General features: G+C 38.8%; 1 protein-coding gene across 2 annotated transcripts in view; it reads left to right on the top strand.

Annotated features, from left to right (window-relative positions):
- SLC38A1 (solute carrier family 38 member 1) overlaps window positions 1–22,906 on the top strand; it is an 82,784-nt gene that overhangs the window by 50,310 nt on the left and 9,568 nt on the right. For both annotated transcript variants that reach the window (XM_066369026.1, XM_066369027.1), the window contains 8 exons: window positions 13,221–13,294; window positions 14,736–14,828; window positions 15,147–15,228; window positions 16,218–16,300; window positions 17,814–17,872; window positions 17,995–18,108; window positions 19,419–19,498; window positions 21,490–21,590. In XM_066369026.1, the coding sequence (XP_066225123.1) occupies window positions 13,221–13,294; window positions 14,736–14,828; window positions 15,147–15,228; window positions 16,218–16,300; window positions 17,814–17,872; window positions 17,995–18,108; window positions 19,419–19,498; window positions 21,490–21,590 (686 nt within the window). The remainder of the gene's footprint in view (window positions 1–13,220; window positions 13,295–14,735; window positions 14,829–15,146; window positions 15,229–16,217; window positions 16,301–17,813; window positions 17,873–17,994; window positions 18,109–19,418; window positions 19,499–21,489; window positions 21,591–22,906) is intronic.

Below are 22,906 nucleotides of genomic sequence, written 5' to 3'. Positions count from 1 at the left end.
AGATGAAGTACCTGAGGCTTGATCACGACTTAGAAGCCAGGGCTACACCCACGCTTTCTTGACTCTGGAACCTGTGTGATCTAAAATACCACTTCCTTTTAGTGATGCCTTCTTCAGAAACCAAACTTGCATTGTTAATGTGCATCATGAGATAAATTTTATTCTTATCAATGGAAACTTGTAAGTTGATACTTCAGCTTTTAAATCGCCTTATAAAATCAGTCAGCATTCCTGAATTATTTTACTACTGTTTCCACCAAGACTTATCGCCTTTATTGTAATGAAAGAAGTTTTGCAATATCAAGTGTACCAAATTGTAGATGTGAGGTGGTCACGTTCTAAGCCATGGCAGTAACATATATGCCTAAACCATTATTGCAAAACCAATGAACCGCCTGAACTACTTTGTATTTATCAGAGCTGTGCCTAACTTAGCCTTCTGTGCTATTTAAGATTTCCCATCACATTCAGGACCCCTTGGATTTAATTCCTTCTTAGGATTTATCTAAACTTTTTGTATTTAAGAATTAAAAACCAAGTAATATCAAGGTCAAATAATTCCAGGTCCATTATTAGGGAATTGGGTCAATAACCATAGTAGTTGCATGAACTAGAATATTTAAAAGAATAAAATGGACTTATCTGTATTGGTACAGAAAAAATTCCCAGAAGTATGATTATGTAAAAGCAAACGGAACATTGGGTGAGGTGGGCGTGCATGAATAGTGCAGACATGCATATATTGCATAGACTGTGGGGCAGGCACACGGGACAATGGCTGGAAGTGGTTACTTCTGGAGAGTGACCCAGCATCTGGGGATGGAGTGGGAGTGGACAGTTTATATTCTTTAAATTACCTTTTTAACCATGTGGTTTTAGGGAAAGACTATTGAAAACAACTGTTTTTTAGAAAACTTAAAACCAGTGCACTGAGACTTTTCCTTTTCCCCTTACCTACAGAAAACTTGAGGGGAAAAAAATATTTTCAGTGTAGATAGTTAAGACCATGAGAGCTAGAACGAGAGTGAGAGCTGGGCCACCTGTTCTAAACTGGCAGCTTCATCTCCCTTCAGATGGCCTCTGCATCGGCCACACTTAACTTCCGTCTTCTCTGTGGAGGCTGCCTGGCCATGCCTCTCACTGCAGCCTTTCTGTAAACTAAAATCAGACCATCAGGTGCCTTCTTGCTTTAAATTCAGTTTTGCAATTAAACCTACATAGGGGATAGAAATGGAATTGGAAGTATAGACCCATCAACATATTGCCCTAAGTCCTGTTCATATATTATAGGTATTTGATCATTACTGCTGTATTGCAGATTTGGGCTTCCCATTATCAGGAGATTTGTGTCCTTAAATAGCTGCATCAACCTAACTCTCTGAAGTCTCTAAATCCTTTTCCGCAAAGTCTACTGAACTAGAGTGAAATTGCAGTGTACCTTTGTAAATACTCAACATGTTCCTCACCATTGCTTTATTACCTTATATATGTTCCAGAAAGTTAGAATCACACCCACCAAGACAGTAACTTTGCTCTTAATGGTAACAAAGATGGCCTGTGTGATTTTTCTCATAATTCCTGGTAAATGTTAAGTTGTCTTTTCTGCGCACTCTAAAGCCACAAGTTCTTTGCCTCTCAAGACTAAATTGAATCTTGGATATAAAAATGGGGCAAAAGAGGAAGTCAATAAGGAAACCCTACTCTTCCGGATAATCCTAGGAGGTCCATGAGTAAAGTCACACTCATCTTCCGTCCTGTCAATCAGTTACTTGTTTTTAAAATTCTTTGAGTTATAGTCACTGCTCCTTAGAAATGAGCTGAACAGAAAATTGTCTTTCAGCTGGCAGCAAAAATCATGGGCATCAGAGTCTCTTGTTTGGGAATAATAATATTGGAAGGGGAGAAATGGCACATTCAGGCTTGCCAACATTTGAAATACATGAAAAAAGGACAACAGCAGTGCCACTGAACTTTGTTGAAAGGCATTGGATTAAGAAGCTGTTCAGAAATAGGAAAGTGGTGAGTGTTGTGCTAAAAATGAGTGCCTATTTGTAAACAGAAAGAGTTGGCAATTGTAGGAGATGAGTCTCACTCATTGTTTTAAAAAGTTGAGCAGTTATACTTAGTTGGTGAGTCATCTAAGATGTGTCTGATAAGGAGTTCTAAGAAGTCAGTCCTCAAGCCCCAGAGAGGTAGGAGTGTGTCTGCATGCCCATACACAACAGAGTGTACACGGAGCTTAGTCTTACTGATGTTGAGTTGCATCGGTCCATTTTGGAGCACTGCATTTTTCTTTCTTTTCTTTCTTTCTTTCTTTCTTTCTTTCTTTCTTTCTTTCTTTCTTTCTTTCTTATTTTAATTTTATGAGAAAAGAGGAGGCAAACAGATTCCCACATGCACCCCAACCGAGATCCACCCAGCAAGCTCACTAGGAGGCAATGCTCTGCCCATCTGGATGCTGCTCCGTTGCCTGAGGCAGAAGCCATGGAACCATCCTCAGCCCCTGAGGCCAACTTGCTCCAATTGAACCATGGCTGCAGGAGAGGAAGAGAGAGAAAGAGAGAAGCGAGAGGGGGAGGGGTGGGAAGCAGATGGGTGCTTCTCCTGTGTACCCTGACGGAGAATTGAACCCAGGACATTCACATGCCGCATCAATGCTCTACCACTGAACTAACCAGCCAGGGCCGCACTGCATTTTCCTTAGCCTGCAAGAAGCAACTTAACAGTACTAAAGTTTTTATAATGTTATTCACCTCCGTGATGCATAGAATGCCTTTTCTGTTCACTGTTCTGTGTTATAGTGGGCCAGGTGTATATCAGCACAATAGATCAATAGAGTCCAGAAGTTTGGGTGCTCGAGGTTAAGGTTAACTTGGACTTTTATACTCACAGAGTGGTAGTTGACTTAGTAGCTTGGAAAACTGGCCCTATGTGGGCCAGTTAGTTTTGCTTTGTTCTTGGCCACAGGCTTCATCTCACTCACATCAGGCACATGGTACCACTGTCTACATCTGTAGCAGCAAACTGCAACCTACAGACCAAAGCCACCTGCAGCCACTTTCTGTATGGTTTCCTAGCTGAGGATGGCTTCTACTTTTTTAAAGATTGAAAGTGAGAAAATAGTTATAAAGTATATATCGTTTTATGGGATCTTCATAACACTATTTATCATCCTCATTTTATAGATAAAGAAAGTAAGATTCTCAGAGGCCAAGTAATTTGCCCTGGAGGACACTAACTGGTGGTGAGAAAGAGGAAGGGAAGACAATGAGCTCATGGTGTATTCCTTCTAACTCTCCCATCTCTCCTTAAATGTGCACTGTTACCATGGAGACAGTAGGAAAGTATGAATGAAGCTCCAAACCAGTTGTTCCTAATGGAATGAAAGTCCAAAATACTCACCAAATACAACACATTCCTTTTTTTAATGGTAAAATGGAATTTTTCTGTGACTGAGGAGTTACACATTTACACTAGATAAAGGGGGTATCATTCTAAAGGTGAGGTTCGAGGTTTGAGGAGTAGGGAAACCAGCTATCCTTGTAGAATGGAAGAAGAGGAAGGAGGACATGTCAAGAGTTATAAATGGAGTGCCCGCAAAACCCACAGCCCTCGACCAACGACTATAGGCAAAACAGGAAGTGGGTGTGGCATATGACTAACTTACTGGTATAACTTCCTCATTTAAAGTCAAGCCTCTTCCTAACTGCATATTTTAACTTCACAAAGTATCAACTAAAATGACAATGGGGGAAAATGTGTATACAATTTCTATCTGTATACCTCTTTTTTTTTTTTTTTAGGATTTTGCTAGATATTATTTGATTTGGTCATTAACGATACATATTTTTTCTCTAGACAAAAAAAGAGAAAAACCTAACCAACAATGATGCTATTTTAAGAGAAGCTTTGCGCCAAAGAATTTAGATTTACCTACAGAGAAAAACATTGAAGGAACTGTACAGATAGTTTACCATCACCTGTTTCCTGCCCAATCTTTTAAAACTACCTCTTTCATTCCCTAGTTCAATTTGTAAATATTACAAATAATCACATGCTATCAGATCCTAGTGTGCTGGTCCTCTGGCCCGCAGAATGTTGAGATTTAGTCAGAATTTCATGACTAAGAAGTTCACTTTGGGACTGAATGATTGTAGGTTTCTGTTCCTTGTTGTATTTTGTGAGCTCTTTAAATGAAATAGCGGCTATATTAATGAGCTTGGGACTTAATCTCCCCCAAAAAGGTCTGGAATAGCAATACTATCATTTGAAAAGCTATTTATATTTTTGTTTCAACACTTTTAATATAAAATATGATAATCATTACTTTTTGAAAATGAATAAAATAATAAAGTATGAAGAAATCATCCAGAGTTTCACTTTTAAAACACGAGCTCTAATACTCTGGTTTCTCTTCAGATCGCATAAATCTTTCACCTTTTAAAACATGAGCTCTACTAACATTTTGATGTATTTTATTCTGTATTTTTGTCCTCTGCTGTCATTCCTGCACATTCTCTGCATGGCGCCTTTGGTAGTCCTTATGCTGATAAGGACGTTGGAGCCCGACTACCAGGCCTTGAGGGCTCTGATGCGATGTGACCTTAGACAGAATATTTAACCTCTCTTGACTTCAATTTCCTTAACTGTAAAATAGATAGTAATTGTACGACTCATAAGTGAAACAGTTTTTAAAGTGCTTAGCATGGGTAATGGTCAGTAAAGTGTTTTATTGACTATACTGAATCCCCATGAAAGTAAACCAAAGCTCTAGGAAACGCATTTGTATGTAAGAGATAATTTTGAATTTTTCAAAATATTTAAAATTTTCACATGATCTAGAGATCCAGGACACCTCATCTCTCTCTCTCTCTCTCTCTCTCTCTCTCTCTCTCTCTCTCTCTCTCTCTCTCTCCTTCTACTTGTGCACTCATTAAATAAACAGTTCTTCCCCTGTGTCCCCTTTCCTGTCCACTTAGGCCTCCCACCAGCACGGCTTCCCAGGGCCAGGAACCACGCCGCACCACGCCACCTCTGCAGTTACCCTGCTTCCACCACAACCCCTTCTACTTCCAGGATCCTGCCTTGGATAGTCCTACTGTCCTTGAATGCCACTGAGAACCTCTGGTCTGTGTTTCCTTCCCTGTTCAGCTTACATGTCACGATCCTCCATTTAAACCCCTCTCCTTCCCATACCCTAGATTTCCTTTCTCCACTGGCTGGCTGGCAGGCCAGTCTGGGAAACCACTGAATCTGCTCATCCTCAGCTGGGTTCTCCAGGATGCCCAGACCTTCCTCTGCCCCCAGCTAGTGCTGTGCTCTCTTCAGCAGTGTTTTTAAATCTTCACTCGCTTCATACAGCTATTTCCCTTAGTAAGGCTTAGAGGTGGAATGGAAGAGCAGGGAGAGTCAGTCAGTGGTACAAAATACGAATGAAAGGGGTGCAGGAGTGGGGAGACAGTTTGGAAATGTAGACGAAAGGTAAGAGGTACAAAAGAGTGAGGGGGAGACCGGCAACCCGGGGGAAGGACAGAGAAAGACGGTTGGTCTGTTTCCTACAGTTTGTCCAATCCCCTTGTACTGAAGCTTTTCTTTTTCTTGTATTTTGCCTCATCCAGCATCTCTGTCCATGAGTTTTGGAGTGAGGGCCTGACGACTGGGGAGAAACGCGGCTAGATAAAAGAAGGACTAGTGATAAAGATCACTTTTCCTCCAGTGTGGGCAGTTTTTATGTGGACTTTCTGCTTTTTAATTGAGGACGGCAAAAATTTTATACTTTTAACAAGGTTTAGAAGAGAAAGAATTATACAGTGTGCTGAGTCTCATATCCCTTTTGGGAGGATAGAGAGAGACATAGCCAGAGGAGGAAGTGTGTGGAGTTGAAAATAATTTTTAAGTTATTTTAAAAATATTATTATACGTTGGTGAAGTAAGTAATGTCCTGCCGCCCTGAGGAAGTCGACCAGAGAAAGTAGATAAGACCTTGCTTTTTTCACACCAAGGGTCGGGGGTCGGTCAGAGTCTCGCAGGGAGAATAATTGTCCAGCTGTAAATGCTTTTCTGCCGTGCAGTCTCGCCTGCGCAGCCGAAGGGGTGGGGGGTCCATGTTGCAGGTCACTGCGCTGTAATGCTGGCACGGCGGCCGGCATGCGGACGGTGTGGTGGGTGATGTGGCACTAAGTCAGCGGTTGTGAGAATCAGAAACACTAAGATGTACACACCGCGGGGCCAACACGCACAGCTTGAAATCCTTGCTGCTGCAAGTGTGGTCCATGGTCCAGCCGCATCAACATCGCCATAAGCATGTTAGAAATGCAGAATCTCAGGTCCCAACCCGCACCTATACATTAGAATCTTCATTTTAACAAGATCCTAACGTAATGCACGTGTATACATTAAAGTCTGAGAAGAGCTGCTTTAGACTTGGGCAGGGGAGAGGACAGGGAGGGCCACACTGGGGAGGGTTGGGAAGGGCTCTGTGTTGTGAGAGGAATGGGTCCTGGAAGAATGAAAGCACCCACCCACGTAGCAGCCCCGAAAACCCTCATCTGAGCTATTTCTGAGTCCACAGCTGCAACTGCTGCTTCAGCTCCACCTCTTCCAAGGGTTCTGATGCTGGGTGGGGAGTATGTTGTATGATTTCTCGTTTTGTAGCTATGTCTTTAAAATATAGTAGTCTTATCTCCCTTAAAGTGTTGCGAGGTTGGATTTGGGGGTGGGAAGTTATAGGTGGGAGAATTTATATACAATAAACTTTGAGAGGATAAGATTAGATAACTTTACCCAAATTATAGTAGTGACATCACCAGCACAATCATTGCATAGAACATTTCAAATGCCTTAAATGTTTTGGCTTCATTTATTGTCACAACTTTTCACTTTATTAGTATTCGGTACTTTAAAAAAAATGAAATTTATTATAATATTGTCCATATACTCTTTGGGTAAATTAAGGAAAAACAAGGACTTGCAGTCCTCTCAATATGATTCCAAACAAGAATGAAGAAATGTTTTTAAATAAATGTTTAGATGTTCGTTGTTTAAGGTATGAATCAAAATTTTCTTGTAGCAAATAGAGTAAATGTGTCTAGGACCACTGTCAGGACTGTTTAAGAAATCAGGGCATGCAGGAGTAACACCAGAGGACTGAAAATGGGAAATGTCACCTCCACTTTCAAATGTGGTAAAAAGTTGATCCCAAGCAACATTCTAGAGCTAATTATTAAATAGCTTCATATGTGCAATTACTGTAGAAAATATTATTCTGCAAAGGCCAATAGGGTTTCCTAATAAATAGCCGTGTTAAACTAACGTCATCTTTTGAGATAAGAGCAAATGAGTAAGTCACAAGACTATCTTAGGCAGAGCATATCTTGATTTTAGCAAGATATTTGGCATAGTCGTATATGACTTACAAATGAGATTCTAATATTTGTAAGTTCACTTATTCTTAGCGAAGAGTCTGCTCTGTGCTTTGTTTGATATTGTGTGTATATAGCATAGGCCACGACTGTGAATTAAATCATCATGGCCTGTCCTACTGCCTAGTAGTGTAGAAACATAATAAAGCGAAAGATTCTTGCTGCTGGGTGGAGGATGGATTAGAGGGGGCATAAAAAGGGGAGAGACAGGTAGAGATTATCACGATTGCCTAGAAAATAAAGATGATAGTGACTTGAATTAGAATAGTGACACTGGCCTGACCTGTGGTGGCACAGTGGCTAAAGCATTGACCTGGAACACTAAGGTCGCTGGTTCAAAACCCTGGGCTTGCCTGGTCAAGGCACATATGGGAGATGATGCTTCCTGCTCCCTGCCCCCCCCCCATCTCTCTCTCTCTTTCTCTCTCTCTCTCTTCTCTAAAATGAATAAATAAAATCTTTAAAAAAAAAAAAGAATAGTGACACTGGAGACAAGGGAAAATGTATCAATTTGGGATACATTTTGGAGGCAGAAATGATAAACCACTTGCCAGTGAATTATAGATGAAGGATGAGAGTAGTTGAGAGATCAAAGATGGCTTCCAGATTTCTGGTTTGAGCAGTTGGCTAGATTATGAGCCATTTTCCAGATGGTCTTGTTCTATTCATAGTTAGTCCCAGTAACTTGGATGAAGGCCAATTCAAAATAGGAAGCTTGATGAGGCCGATGATACATAAGTAAAAAGGATCAACAATTTAAAAAATTATAACAAGACTGGAAAGATAAAATGGAATGGAAACAAGTGTAAATAAGATAGGCCACGGTTTGGGATTAATTCGTCATGGGCCAGGAAGATTAGCCTACTAGTAGTTCACACCAGAAGCTCAATAAGGATGAAAAATATGGCATGGGTGCCATAAAAATAAATACTAAGCTACGTTGTCTTAAAAGAGGCAGGATGTCCACCTGACCGGTGGTTGCACAGTGGATAGAGCATCAACCTGGGATGCTGAGGGCCCAGATTTGAAACTATGAGGTCACTGGCTTGAGTGCAAGCTCACTAGCTTGAGCAGGAGGTAGCTGGCTTGATCATGGGATCATAGACATGATCCCATGGTCTCTGTCTTGAGCTCAAAGGTTGCTAGCTTGAAGCCCAAGGTCACTGGCTTGAGCAAGGGGTCACTGGCTCGGCTTGATCCCCTCAGTCAAGGCACTTAAGAAAAGCAATCAATGAACAACTAAAGTGACCCAACTACTAGTTGATGCTTCTCATCTCTCTCCCTTCCTGTCAGTCTCTCTTGCTTGCTCTCACTCTCGCAAAAGAAAAAAAAAGCATTATGTTCAATTCAAATGAATAATTTTACCCTTCTTTTCACTGTTTGGGTCAGAATTGATCTGTTGGCATTGTGCTTTTTCTTAGCACACAGCCATTAAAAAGAATGGTTGAGAAACTGGACCATGGCCGAGATGTAAACAGCCTGAACACTCTACCACAGGATGAATGGCTAAAAGAATGAGAGACATTTAAGTCAAAAAGCACAATTCAAAATGAACACCATCAGATGAATTGTTAGGTGGAAAAGGGTTTAGATTTCAAGTAGATTCAAGTAAGCCCAGAGAGTTAAATGAAGACCAGGGGTCAAAATAGCTCAGTAGTCAGCTCAGCCTCAGTTCACGCACAACACTACATCAGTGTCTCAGAAGACACTTAGACCTTGATGCCTGTGTGTTGGCATGGAGCATAGAAATTTCCTGTCCTGGGTGAAAAACTGGACAGAGAAGTCTCCAAAGATCTTGCCCTAATCTAGGGGTCTAGATTGTGTTTCTTTTTCTTTTTCCCCCATTGATTTTGAGAGAGAGAGAAGCATGATCCATGTTTCATTTAGTTGTGCACTCATTGATTGTTTCTCATGTGTGCCCTGACCAGGAATCGAACCTGTGACCTTGGCATGCCATCCACTGAACAACTCAGCCGGGACCTAGAATTGTGTTTCTTAGCAAGCCTCTTTCTTTTCAGAGGACACAAAATCTCCTTAGATGTCCTGTACCACCCTTTCCAAAGTGATGCTGACACCAGGTTCTCAAAAGTCCCTTGACCACATTCTTCACAAGACTTAACTCTCCTGCCACTGCTTCCCCAGGGCCCAGGACCAGTGACATATTCTAGATCCCTTCTTTTCAAGGCTGAACATAAGTCTGAAATATCAATACCTTGACAACTCAGTTGCCTATTGCTGAGGTTTAGTTCACATTGAAATGTCTTTTCCAGCAAGCAGCTTTGCCCCAGCCATATTAAAACTTCAGGTCAGTGGCTGGAAGTGCAAAAGTTTACATGATATCCAGGTGAAATGAAAAAAGGAATCCCTAGTATTTCTCTTAGCACAGGAATACTAGCTAATGTTTCTCTTCCAGGAAACCACAATTATGTGTACAAACATCTAGTTGGACAAATAACAGCACAATCATGCTCAAAATAGCAGAAATGTTCAAATAATGTATTATATTCTCTGAATTCATTCTGCCTGCTCTTTTTTAAATTACTATTATTATTATTATTAAATTTCTTTTGGAAGCAAAATATCTCCTACTCCAAGAGGGAAAAAATTACCACTCAAAGGATACTAAAAAGTACTTAAGTTAAAAAAAAATAAAGTTGATTACTCTAAAATTTTTAGAAGGTTATATTGACTAGATACTATTTTTTTATTGAATTTATTGGGGTGACATTGGTTAATAACATTATATGAGTTTCAAGTGTACAGTTCTATAATACATCATCTGTGTATTGCATTGGTCTTCCTCCAGCCCATATATTTGACCCCCTTTACCTCTGGAAACCATCCTCTTGTTGTCTGTGTCCTTGAGCTTGCTTTCAGTTCTTTTATTTATTTATTTTTATTGATTGATATTAGATAGGGGGGGGAGAGAGAGAGAGAGAGAGAGAGAGAGAGAGAGAGAAAGAAACATTGATTTGATTTCCACTTATTCATGCATTCATTGGTTGATTCTTATATGTACCTTGACCGGGGTCTAACCAACTGAGCTACCCAGCCAGGGCTGAGCTTACTTTCTTTTACTTGTCACGTTTTCTGTGTCTGTGCCATCTCTGACTGGATCCTCTAAACTCTTCTAGGATCTATTATAGCCAGTTAGACAACTTATTGCTTCTTTCTAAGAATCTAAACAAGGAGGTATACTTTCCTAAAATATAATCCCATTAATGCTAGAATCTCTTATAGCTCAAAGCAGTCTGATTTTCACGTAAAGAATTTGCCTCTCACTGACCTGATAGAAAAAGATTTTTGTTCTTATTTAGTTTTAGTCTTTGGAGAGAGATGGAGAGGAGAGTAGTTAGAGATTGGATGACCGAAGGCAAAGACTATCATACTCTCACTATATAGGTCCTTTTGTTTAAGGTGCAACACTATGTCTCTTAAACATGGGAACAAGGGGATTGTTATCATCACTGTGGGAGCACTCCATTCTGAGGTTAAGTGCAGGGAAAAGGATAGGTGAACTCCCTGCTAAAATCTTCCCTGATCAACACTTCTCTACTTGAAAAAGAAAAATAAATGATAGAAGATGAAGAAATCCTTTACCTCTTGCCAAGAGCCACAGGCTAGCTGAGCATAGTCTACAAAGAGATTCAGCCTGATCAAATCTGTCAAGAGGCAACCATGTGCAAGAACCACGTGGTCCCAGGGTCTATTAGCTAAGGGAACAGAAGTTTCATTAGAATGTTGTGGGGGGCTTTGCTAATCAGTAACCAGTTCTAGACGTCAGGCCTTTGGTTAATCATTATGTAGATAATTAGTAATTATTCCTTCTACTAGGCACATTGCTCCTACAAGGTCATACTCTTTACTCATTAGCCCGGGGCCCAGTGGTAAATCCCCTTTCTTTCCCAGGTCAGTTCCAGGAGAACTGACTCAACAGGGTACATAGTCACTCTAGAATAACACATTGCATCCATCCTACCACCAACTGAGAAGCCCATGCTACTCTGTGCCACACAGAAATCATCGATGGCCTGTCACATGTGCATGTAGATCTTGCCACTTAGTGTTCAGTGCCCCTAAAATCATGTGTAAATTCTCAGGAAAACTCAAAGCTTATTTCTTCAACATAGTATTGTTTATCTTATAAGATGAAAGAAATATCACACCACGATGGTATTTTATTCTGTGGTAGTCTGACAGAGCATATCAGATCATGTTCCATTACACATCTTGAAACTACTAGATTGGTTAAGAAATGCTTGCTTTTAGACTCTTGTGTCCCTTAACCAGAATAGATAATAATAAGGGACTTACCCTCTTAATCACCCTTCTGTTCAAGGATCTTAGCTAAGTCAGTATATATCTGAATGCACTTCCTTACAGTCCTATCTTTATCTAAATCCCCCTTTATTAGCTGGTCCCCTTTATTTATTAACCTTCACCCAATGTGGTCGGTTTTCTATTCTTTCTCCCAGTGTTTGTCTTACTTCTGCTGAGCTCTGTCCCTCTTGTGTTTTCTGGCCATCTCTGGCCCATTTGCTCTGCAGTTTACCATTCTGTACTCCCTGTTTATCTCCTCACGGTTCCACTGCACGTAGGGGAAAATGCCGTCATACTTAAGAGAGCTAAGGAGCAGCCTTTCTGTCTGGGATAAGGAAAAGCACCTGAGGAGGTGACATCTGAGCTGGGCCCAAGGGCAGTGACTCAGTGGGTGTGAGAGGTGGTGGGCGGTTTGGGAAGGAGATAGCCCACACAGAGAGAACTGTGTGATGGACCAATTACCTCTCAATAGCGTTTGCTAGAAAAATACACTGCTCACAAAAATTAGGGGATACTTTATCGCTTCATATTCATTTTGAAATATCCCCTAATTTTTGTGAGCAGTATAATTGCCTCAATTACTCAAACAAGAAATCAATTACAGTAATGCATTGTCCTAGAGATATGTTTCCCTACATCCGGAAGTGAGTGGTTTTACCTGGGGGACTAGAAATTTTTTCTTAAATAAATAGGCTTTAGTTTCAATTATTTTGTCTGTTTTAACCAAATGATTCAGAAATAATCTATGTAATCTGCCACATCATTTAACTGTGCTTTTTCTTGAGGGGGGTTTGATAATGAGCCAGATGTACTGAAACAAAAACATGAGTTCATCATTCAAAAAGTAGTTTCATCGTGTTTGACAGAATTTTCCCATCTATTAAAAGAGGTGCTTATTCTTTCAAGAGGATCCAGGTGCAAAAAAAAGTAATTATCACTGGTTCAATCTACAACCTGATAAATAGCCATAGAATAATTAAATGAAAAGAATTTTTAGACATGACTTGGCTGGTGCCTTTATATTATACATGAGGAAACTGGGGATGGGAGAGTTTGAGCCATGTGCCCAAAGTCACATGTCAGTGACCTAAAGGTCACTGCAAGCCTTCCCCCCAGCCTCCCTCCCCACACTCTTTTCTCACACTTTCTTCCTCAGATCTAACAGGGTACCATAGACTTCAAAAGCTTTCTTTCATAATGTTGTTTTAGAGTCATCCAACTGAAATGATCCCAGATTGCTATTTAGGCTTTGAACTATGTAAAGGATTTAAACTATTAGTTACTCAGATTTTAATGGGCAGTTCTTTATTTGGTATAACATTTTTATTGAGGATTTTTTAAATGTGACTAATAGGTTCCAAAATTTGGACACCCTCAACAAATAATGTTAGCCATATAAATAATATTTTGCCCTTCTAAAATGTAAGGGCAGAGTATGTTCTCTTATAGTTATTTCATGACTTATTTTCTTTGCTTTAGGATACTTTTGTCTTCAGTGACACTGCTGTCTATATATTCAATAAACCTCCTTTTGATCTGTTCAAAGGAAACAGGTAAGGTGATATTATGATTAATTTTGTAAAAGCCAGGATGAAAGATTGTGATGGCTATATTGTGAATAAATGATGCACTCCCTGTTCAGTAACTTGAATATTAAAGAAAAAGAGTACTTTGACTTACAGTCACAGGGAGACCTATAGTAGTATTTACCTAGAAAAATAGAGATAGCAACTATAAATTAAATTGTCATGAACAATGAATAATAGTGTTGTCATTTAAAGTAAACCCTCAATTACACCTTTTTTTTTTCTAGTTTAAGATGACTTCATTTTAAAGGCTTTGGTTTCTCCTTGGATCTTTATAAATTCAGAACAAGGATCCCATGTTTTTTATAGTATAGCCTCCAAGGTTTAAAAGTAAACAGAGCTTTCATTTTCTCTTGTGCGAATTCCAAGGAGAAAATGCTACTCCCGAGTCCATGTAGGAGGGAGGGAGTGTGCCATGAAAAGATTTCAGTACTCTGGGCAGTGTAATACCTGAAGTGTTTATTTTCTGTTCCTGGGATACTGGATTATGTTTGTAATACTTTGACTTTTACATTAGCTAAGACCATGTTGGCCAACAATTATTGTATATAGATGACTCCATTTAACTGGAACATTTTGTAATAAATTGAGGATCTAACCACTGTCTGATTTAAACACCAGTCTTATGAGAGATTAAACAAAAGTTTAATTTAGCCTGACCCATATTACTTTCTGTGAACCTTTTGAAAATGTGAGCTGAACTGTCATAAAGAAATATAAACACTTTTTTTTAAAAAGAATGGTTTAGAATTTTAGTATTTATTAAGATAAGCTAGTAGAACACTTTAGAATTTTACCCTAGCGAAATTATTCTTCTCCTACTGCTCTCTTTTGTGAGTTGTTTATCTTTGAACTAAATTCTACAGATGAGCAGAATTCTAATGTCATGACTATTACATGTTTCTAAATTATGTTTAGGACATGTGAGGCATTGATGAAATATGATTAAGATAATTCTTGTTAGCCTAATCATTCAGGTTATTCATTCAAAAGGAACCTTTCATCCAAACCATCAGGAATTTTATTTTTAAATTAAGTCTTTACTTTAATGATACTCACCACACCTGAGAATAAGATCAAAGTGGGAATTTCCCCCCAGTAGTGAAGTAAAAAGACGATTTGAGGGAGTCAAAAGTAAGCCTTATGATCTAATAGTTTAATTGTAAAGCTTTTGTAGCCAACCTGAAAAGGGGGAAACTGTGCTCATGTCTGATATTTTTAAATGTCAAGAGTTTGTTCAACAGTGAGAAAGCCTTAACCCTTGCAAAGCCAAGAAGGCTATCTGTGATTCTGAGAAAAACATAAAATAAGTTGGGGAGTAGTCGGCAGCATGATGAAATCTTGGCTGTTTTTAATTTTTAGAGCCTTGTCATTTCTTATTATGTTCTCAAATATGATTTTTAAATAGGCTGCATGGTGTATGAAAAGCTGGGAGAACAGGTCTTTGGCACCACAGGGAAGTTTGTAATCTTCGGAGCCACCTCTCTACAGAACACTGGAGGTAAAAACAGAAACAAACATGCTTTTTTATACATAGCTTTAAAGTAAGTGAGCATTTTTTATGGGTTCAAATTCTGGTGGTTGGGCGGCCACATGAATTTTAACATAATTCAAGGGGTTATCATTCTCATTGCTACACGGCATATAGAAAGTAAAGCAGAGACTGCAGTCACTTATTTAAAACCAAAGATACCACAAGAGTAAAGCGGTCACTCTGTCTTACTGAAGGTTAGCTTAAGAACACGCTGGTAACCTTTTATATAGCTTTGCAACATGAGCCTTAGTATCATCTTTCTAACATGTTCTCGGTTTCCTCTAGCAATGCTGAGCTACCTCTTCATAGTAAAAAATGAACTGCCCTCTGCCATAAAGTTTCTAATGGGAAAGGAAGAGACGTTTTCGTAAGTTATAGACCCCCCCCCTTTTCCTTGTAAGATAACTAAAATGTTTTTAATTTAAATGTGAGCTCACCAAAGTTTTTGTTTTATGAAAATTGCTGAAACAAAGTTTTACCCAGACTGTTCTCTTCATTGTTTGTTATTTCAAAAGCAAATTTCTCTGGAGTTATATAAATAAAAGAAACAGAGAGAACCACTTAAATATGAGCATTTAAAAGGTTGATGCATCTGTCATGCTGCAGACGGTAGATGCTGCATTTTCCCAAGAGCCTGAAATCTGTATCAAGTTTGTGTGAAATAGAGGAAATATATAGTTTTAAGACAGCAGTCAAACCTGCAAAAAAACATTAAGACTCTTCCTTAAAGAAAGAACATAGCATTTTGGAAACAAAATTTACATAAGCCACATTCATTAAAGATGTAGTTATCCCTGGAAAATGTTGCAGCTACATTTGGCATGTCCGTTATTTTTTGACTCTCTTGTTTAACAGTTCTTGTCAGTCTTAGTTTCTCTGTAATCTTTCAAGGGAGAATCAGCGAAGCCATAGTGCCTAGTGTTCTATAACCAGGATTCAAGGTCAAATGCAAGAGATAAGGAAGAGAGTAATGCCTACCTGTGGTGACTTGTGTTTTAGTGACATTAGCCAAGCAAAATAAAAAGGAACTTTCTCTTTAAATAATTGATAATACAAGTTGTAATCCAACAGAATGCAACGTGTGCATTCAACTTTGAATCCACATAAATAATTCAAAGGAATGCCACATTTAGCCAATGGGGGAGGAAAAGAAAACAATCTCTTTTCTTCCATCACATGGGAGAGAAAGACAGTAGTAAATGAGAGTGATTGGGTTCAACTGTTTGTTTGGCACCTAAGTAATAATAAAAAATAATAGTTAAAAAATTAGCTAAAATATATTGTGAAGTTTTACAGGTAAGGAAAAAAAAGTCCCTTTCTAAGGAAATGTGACCTAAGTGCTTAAATGTCTTTCAGAGCCTGGTACGTGGATGGCCGTTTTCTGGTGGTAGTGGTTACCTTTGGCATAATTCTCCCTCTGTGTCTCTTAAAGAACTTAGGTAAGGAGAGATCTTGCTTTTATCGGCGTCGCTACAGTGCCCAGATGAATCAGAAACCTAATAAAATGAACCACTTTGCCCTCTACTTTCACTTGTACAGTAAAGATGAAGTTGAGGATAAATTACAAGTATTAATCAGTCTGAACTTTAACATGGGATAAAAACATTGGTCAGTAGGTGACTTCCTAAGCAATCACTCTACCAGCCTGCAGAGGGAGGAGGGTGGTTCTGGGGCCAGCAACAGACAGGGCTTATTTCCAATAGCACAGCTTGCAGGCTATTCTGAGAAAAGTCCAAAAGATAGAATTCTCCTCATACAAGTTTTTAAATACCCTGATTATTTAGACAATTAGATTTTTAAATCTATTTCCAAGACAGAAAGCTGCTTATATTTAAAGCCAAAAGTATAATGAATTAATCTTAAATTATCAAAGTCTATTTGCCTCATTATTATATCGCAATTATTTGCCTCATTATCATATCGCAATTATTTGCCTCATTATCATATCGCAATTATTTGCCTCATTAAAGGGAGTGAGAGAAGTGAAAAGTCAAAAGTGGAAAACAATCACTAAGTCATATCCATTTGGTTTTGACTTTTGTGTGTGAGTGTCTTTATAATCAGGGACAAGTGTGCCTAATGTGATGGGAATTTCATTGAATAATCTGGCCACACTGCCAGCCAGTAAAGCCTCTAAAATGTGTTTCCTTTAATTCTGGCTAATTCCAGGCAGATATAGAAAGTTCTTTCCAAAATGATTGCTAACCATAGTTTTTTGTTTTGTTTTGTTTTGTATGAAAAATATTGAGCCTCTGCAGCTGCTCTGTAAGATTTCTAAGTAGACTTTTAAAAAAAAACTACTTAATTTTATGATTTCTGGGTCTATGTTTAGGCTTTTCTGTATATTCTCATAACTCTTTTCAGTTTAAGTAGAGAAGGGCTCTTCTCCCCCAGGGATGAGAATAGTGCAGCCCCCCCAGAGGCCACTTAACTCTGCCTTTCTGGAGTTTACGGTGGTTGGAGACCTGCCGGGCATTCTAAGGGGAGCAAGGTAAACATCCCCGGATGCTCAATTTATCCCTAGAAATCACTTCATCTTCCTGGTGCATGCCTCTCATTTGGGAAGTATTGTGGCTGATAGTCATTATGCACACTATAAGTGCATAATAAAGAGGAATGGATTTGACCGTAATTATTATCCATCAGAGTACAGCAACAGAAACCTATGACTAAATTTGAGACACTCTTTTTCCCTGGATTCTGGAAATCTGTGTTCTCTAGTCTAGTGTGTCAGGGAGAAGTGGAATCGAAACACACAATGTAGTATTTTTATTTAAAGTCACTTTTTGCCAAATAAGGTAGCACTATCAAATAATAAATCTTATATGTACATTGGCATGTATGTAAACTATTGGAAATCCAGACTATGCTTAAAAAGATGCATTAAAAAAATAAGGTGATAGATGAAATAATCATAATTTTTTAATAATAATTTTTTTTAACTTTTTTTAGGGTATCTTGGCTATACTAGTGGATTTTCCTTGAGCTGTATGGTTTTTTTCCTAATAGTGGTAAGTGCTAGTTGAAATGGTTGGTTCGGTCTTGCCATAGTACAATGCCATGTAGCAATTATTCCTGCTTTGGCTTTATTTGATAACGTCTATATTGTTTCTCCTATATATTTTAATACCAGGTTATCTACAAGAAATTTCAAATTCCCTGTCCTGTTCTAGAGCAAAATTCAACAAGTCCTAATTCAACAAATGCTGACTTGTGTATGCCAAAATATGTTACCTTCAATTCAAAGGTTAGTTTCCTTAAATCTTAAATATAAAAAAGAATATTTTTATTAAGGTCATTATTCTTGTAGTAATTAAACTGTTTTGAATGTATTCAATCTCAAAGGAACACAGTATCCCTGCTTCCAAATTCCATAGTTCAGAGACCTTTGAGAAATATGCAAATATTATTTTTCATGCTCTCTCTTAATGCAGTTTACATGTAGGACAATCTTAAGCATTTTCTATGAAAATCTCTTTCTGGATAATTGTTTCAGCACTTCTCTTATAGAGCTTTAAAAATATACTGCTCACAAAAATTAGGGGATATTTCAAAATGAATATGAAGCTATAAAATATCTCCTAATTTTTGTGAGCAGTTACAGATTAATAACATCCTTAGCCCACTGCTTCCTATCTGGTGGTGACAAAAAGGAATACCTTAAACTTCCCCAGCTTGCACAGTTAAAGTATAGATGCCACCACAAATTGGCACTTAAGACTTAAGAAACTTTCATACTAGTGGGGTATTGTTAATAGTATAGGGAACAGTGGACTGTGGGACCAGTTAGGCTCGGGTTTGAACCCTCAAGCAGGTTACCCAACCCTGTGTGTAAAAACGAGTATTCTATTCTGTATCTTAAAGGGTCTTCTTGTTTTTGTCTTTGGTTTTTTGTAAGAATGTGCCTGATACAGTGCTTGGGCAGAAGGAGAGCTGAGACATACTGCTTTTCCTTCCTTCTCTTCCAGCTTCTTTTTGCATGAGAAGTTATGTTGAGTATGAAAGTTTTAAAAAATCTTAGCTAGCTCTCTCTCTAACTCTAAGGTTCAGCCAAAGTAGTGAACATAAAACCAATTCCCTTTTTAGATGCCATTTTTAAAGTCTGATTAGATACACCCTATATACAGCAAAGAGCAGTACATTAGTGGGGGAAGTCCTAAGCATATCACCTAACCTGTTGGAGGAAGTCAGGGGAACGACAGTGGTCTGTCTACTGCTCAGAGTTGTTGTGGGGACTCAGCAAGGTAGTGGAGGAAAAGTGCTATGTAATGGTTAGCGTCCTATAAATGTGGGTTATGCTCTGTCTGGAGTATGTAAAATATGCTGTAGGTGAGCTGAATCTAAAACCCGTCTGTGCCAAGTGCCTGATGTCTCAAGCTAGATAAGCTCTCTTAGAAAAGCTGCTCCCATTTTAGATATCAAAGCCCTCCTAATAACCAAATAATCCAGGGATTCTGAAGAGCTGTCAGATAAAGAGACAGCTCAGAAGTACTGGAGCTATATAATTTTATGGTAAAAATACCTTTTTATTAATATTTATTTTTTTCTTTCAAATAGACTGTGTATGCTCTACCAACAATTGCGTTTGCATTTGTCTGCCATCCCTCAGTCCTGCCAATATACAGCGAGCTGAAAGAGTAAGAGGTTTTTTATCTTAATCATTTTATAACCCCTCATTAATAGGCAAGCACTGTATTAAAATAAATAGGCTGGTAATGAACCCCCGCGGACTCACTGCCAGCTTCAGCAGTTACTTTCTGCCATTCTTGAGCAAGCACTGTAGTTTGAGGGTCGGAGGGAGCAAGAAAAACCAGAAACCTAACATATATTTTGGATGTAAAAATATAAAGTAGCCAATTATGTGGGCATTTTTTGCTAATCTGGTTTTTCAAATACTGTATTACTTAGAAGAATTCAAGTATTTTTGTGTTGCTTTATGTTACTTGTACTTATTTGGCAGGTAGAATATATTGAACTTCAGATTCACCTGTAAACTGCTAAATACATTATATCTGATTTGCCAGTTGGTTTAAGTGAGAAAGACTGGTAAATTAGGCAGAGAGAAATTAATGTTAAGACCACAAACTAAACAAAAGAATATTGTTGTTCATTTTAAATTATTAAGATTTTATGGATATTTTTATTACTATTTTAGAGAAAACTAAAGTCCCCTTATAAATTTCCTCATTGATTCTTTTTTTAACTTATTGTTACCAGTTTCTTTATAAAAAGTCATCGTGACATAGCCTTAAGCTCAGGAAAGATATATAATATAGCTATTACCATTTTGAAACAAAAATAAAGTTGTTGGCCCTGGCCGGTTGGCTCAGCGGTAGAGCGTCGGCCTGGCGTGCAGGGGACCCGGGTTCGCTTCCCGGCCGGGGCACATAGGAGAGGCGCCCATTTGCTTCTCCACCCCCTCCCCCTCCTTCCTCTCTGTCTCTCTCTTCCCCTCCCGCAGCCAAGGCTCCATTGGAGCAAAGATGGCCCAGGCGCTGGGGATGGCTCCTTGGCCTCTGCCCCAGGCGCTAGAGTGGCTCTGGTCACAACATGGCGATGCCCAGGATGGGCAGAGCATCGCCCCCTGGTGGGCAGAGCGTCGCCCCTGGTGGGCGTGCCGGGTGGATCCCGGTCGGGCACATGCGGGAGTCTGTCTGTCTCTCCCCGTTTCTAGCTTCAGAAAAATACAAAATAAAATAAAATAAAATAAAGTTGTTGTCATTTAGCATTGAATTCAGTCATGATTCTTTTTTCATATTTAATCAATATAAGTAAATTTTAAAATATTTAAATCTACCTATCTGTGGGTGTATCAATGCTAACTTTATGATCCTGTGTTTAGGTTATTTACACATGCCTTTGGCATCTTCTACATTTTATAGTCCAACTTCAGTTTGTAATTTTCTTATGTGTTTTCTTCTCAATTTTTTGTGTCTTCCATATTCCCTGTTACAACACAACCAGATATGCTATTGGTAGTCTGTTATTGATTGCAAGTCTTATAGATTAACTATTTGGGCCATTAAAGAAACTTAAAGGTTCACCTGTTCACCCAAACTTCCACAGTAAACTTGACATAAGAGACAGAACCCTTCACACCACCCTTCTGTGATGTTTTGGGGATTTATTGCTGTGGAGACACTCAGACTTCTAGTTGCATCCCTGGGGCTATTCAGTGAACAAACTGGAACCTAAATAATAGCTCTAGCAACAGAACACCTGAGGTCAAGTTCCAGTTCTTCCTCTGGTCTCTGGAGTGGGGAGAACAGTACTGTATTTGAATTTATTCTGACTTTTTTCCTGTGAGTACTGAATGTGGAGATAATATCAGGTACAAATATTAAAAAATACTCTCTGCCCTTCAGATGAGAACTTGATATTCTTTCAAAGGAATGGGTAAGAACACTCAAGAAATTGTTAGTACCATAGCTCTTTCTCTCACAATACCTATTGAGTATAAAAGAAATTATTCTAAACTGGTATAATTGCCTAGGGAAATTTCAGCTGGTCATACCTGCCCAACCCTGATAGAAAGCTAAGTTAGCACTAACACTTCCATGTTAACACTGGTGTTTAAATTCGGTAACATGGTTTTTACTTTTTCAAATTCTTTTATCTTTGTTTTTAGTCGATCACAGAAAAAGATGCAGATGGTTTCAAATATCTCCTTTTTTGCCATGTTTGTTATGTACTTCTTGACTGCCATTTTTGGCTACCTGACATTCTATGGTAAGTAACCTCTATCAGTGCATAAATGTAGGAATTGTAAATTAATTTGTAAAAAGCAGTATCAAAATAACTTTTAACATGACAGTTAAAAAAGCAACACATCTACTCATTACTTTTGCTGGTCTTTTCTTCTACTTGAAGCAAGTGGCAATGGTTCCTTCCCATATTCACACAGACTGCACAATGCAATAATTATTGAAACAGTGTACTGTAATTATTCTCCTAATACTGTCCTTAAAAGAAATAGTATTTTATAAGCATACCACCTGCACTGAGGAAAGTGAAAACTGTATGGGAATTGGGTCAGATTCCATTAATAGAAAAGAGAGACAGAGACAGATGTTGAAAGTGAGAGAGAGCCGAGTGCCACACTCATGACACTGCGTGTTAATTAAAAATAAAGTGCCTAATTTTTCACTGGAAGTTGGAGCCTTGCAAAGATTTGAAGGAGTAACATAGAAGGTTAAACAGAATGAAATCCAAGATATAGAAAGAAGCCTTTGAAAGGAGACGTGGGGGAAGAAAACGATCTCATCACAGGAGTGAGCACTTGGTGCCGGCCACTCTAGTTTTGGTTGTCTTTGAAATAATACTCTCTGAAGTTCAGAGCTGAGAAAACGTTCCAAGTGGTACATAAGCAAAACACTCTTTTTTCATAAGAAACACATACATGGAAGAGAAGGATTATTTCTTGATGGTGGTTAAGTTTTGCTGGCACCTGTGCTGCTTGACCACTGAAAGTTGAGTTCTAAGAGGAAAGTTTTAAAATGGCTCCGCCTATCCACTCAGCAGGACTGGGGCTGCTTAGTGATGTTTGATGAGCGTCACCAAGTGGGGGGTGGGGTGGAATCTAGATTAAGAATAGCTTTGTGCTTCGCCTGACCTGTGGCAGCGCAGTGGATAAAGCGTCGACCTGGAAATGCTGAGGTCGCAGGTTTGAAACCCTGGGCTTGCCTGGTCAAGGCACATATGGGAGTTGATGCTTCCAGCTCCTTCCCCTTTCTTTCTCTCTCTGTCTCTCTCTCCTCTCTCTCCCCCCCCTCTCTCCCTCTCTCTGTCCTCTCTAAAAATGAATAAATTTTTTTTTTTTAAAAAAAGAATAGCTTTGTGTTTCAGTTTCTTATTTTTAATTCCAGTTTATTCCTAGGATTAATTTTGTATAAATTAAGCATGCCCACTCTTTGTAGCTCCTTCTAGTGATAACCAGAAATTCTTTTTAATTAAAGGTAAAATGGACAAGTGGAGCAGGTCTCACACAGGGGACTCTCTTCTTTCAACTCTATGAATTGTTTTGATTGCCAGCCTAGGTCTTTGCT

The sequence above is a fragment of the Saccopteryx leptura genome, chromosome 2, assembly GCF_036850995.1.
Source record: "Saccopteryx leptura isolate mSacLep1 chromosome 2, mSacLep1_pri_phased_curated, whole genome shotgun sequence".
In the NCBI taxonomy this organism is placed as follows: domain Eukaryota; kingdom Metazoa; phylum Chordata; class Mammalia; order Chiroptera; family Emballonuridae; genus Saccopteryx; species Saccopteryx leptura.
The sequence above is the reverse complement of the archived record's forward strand: the minus strand, read 5'-3'. Positions and strand labels throughout refer to the sequence as shown.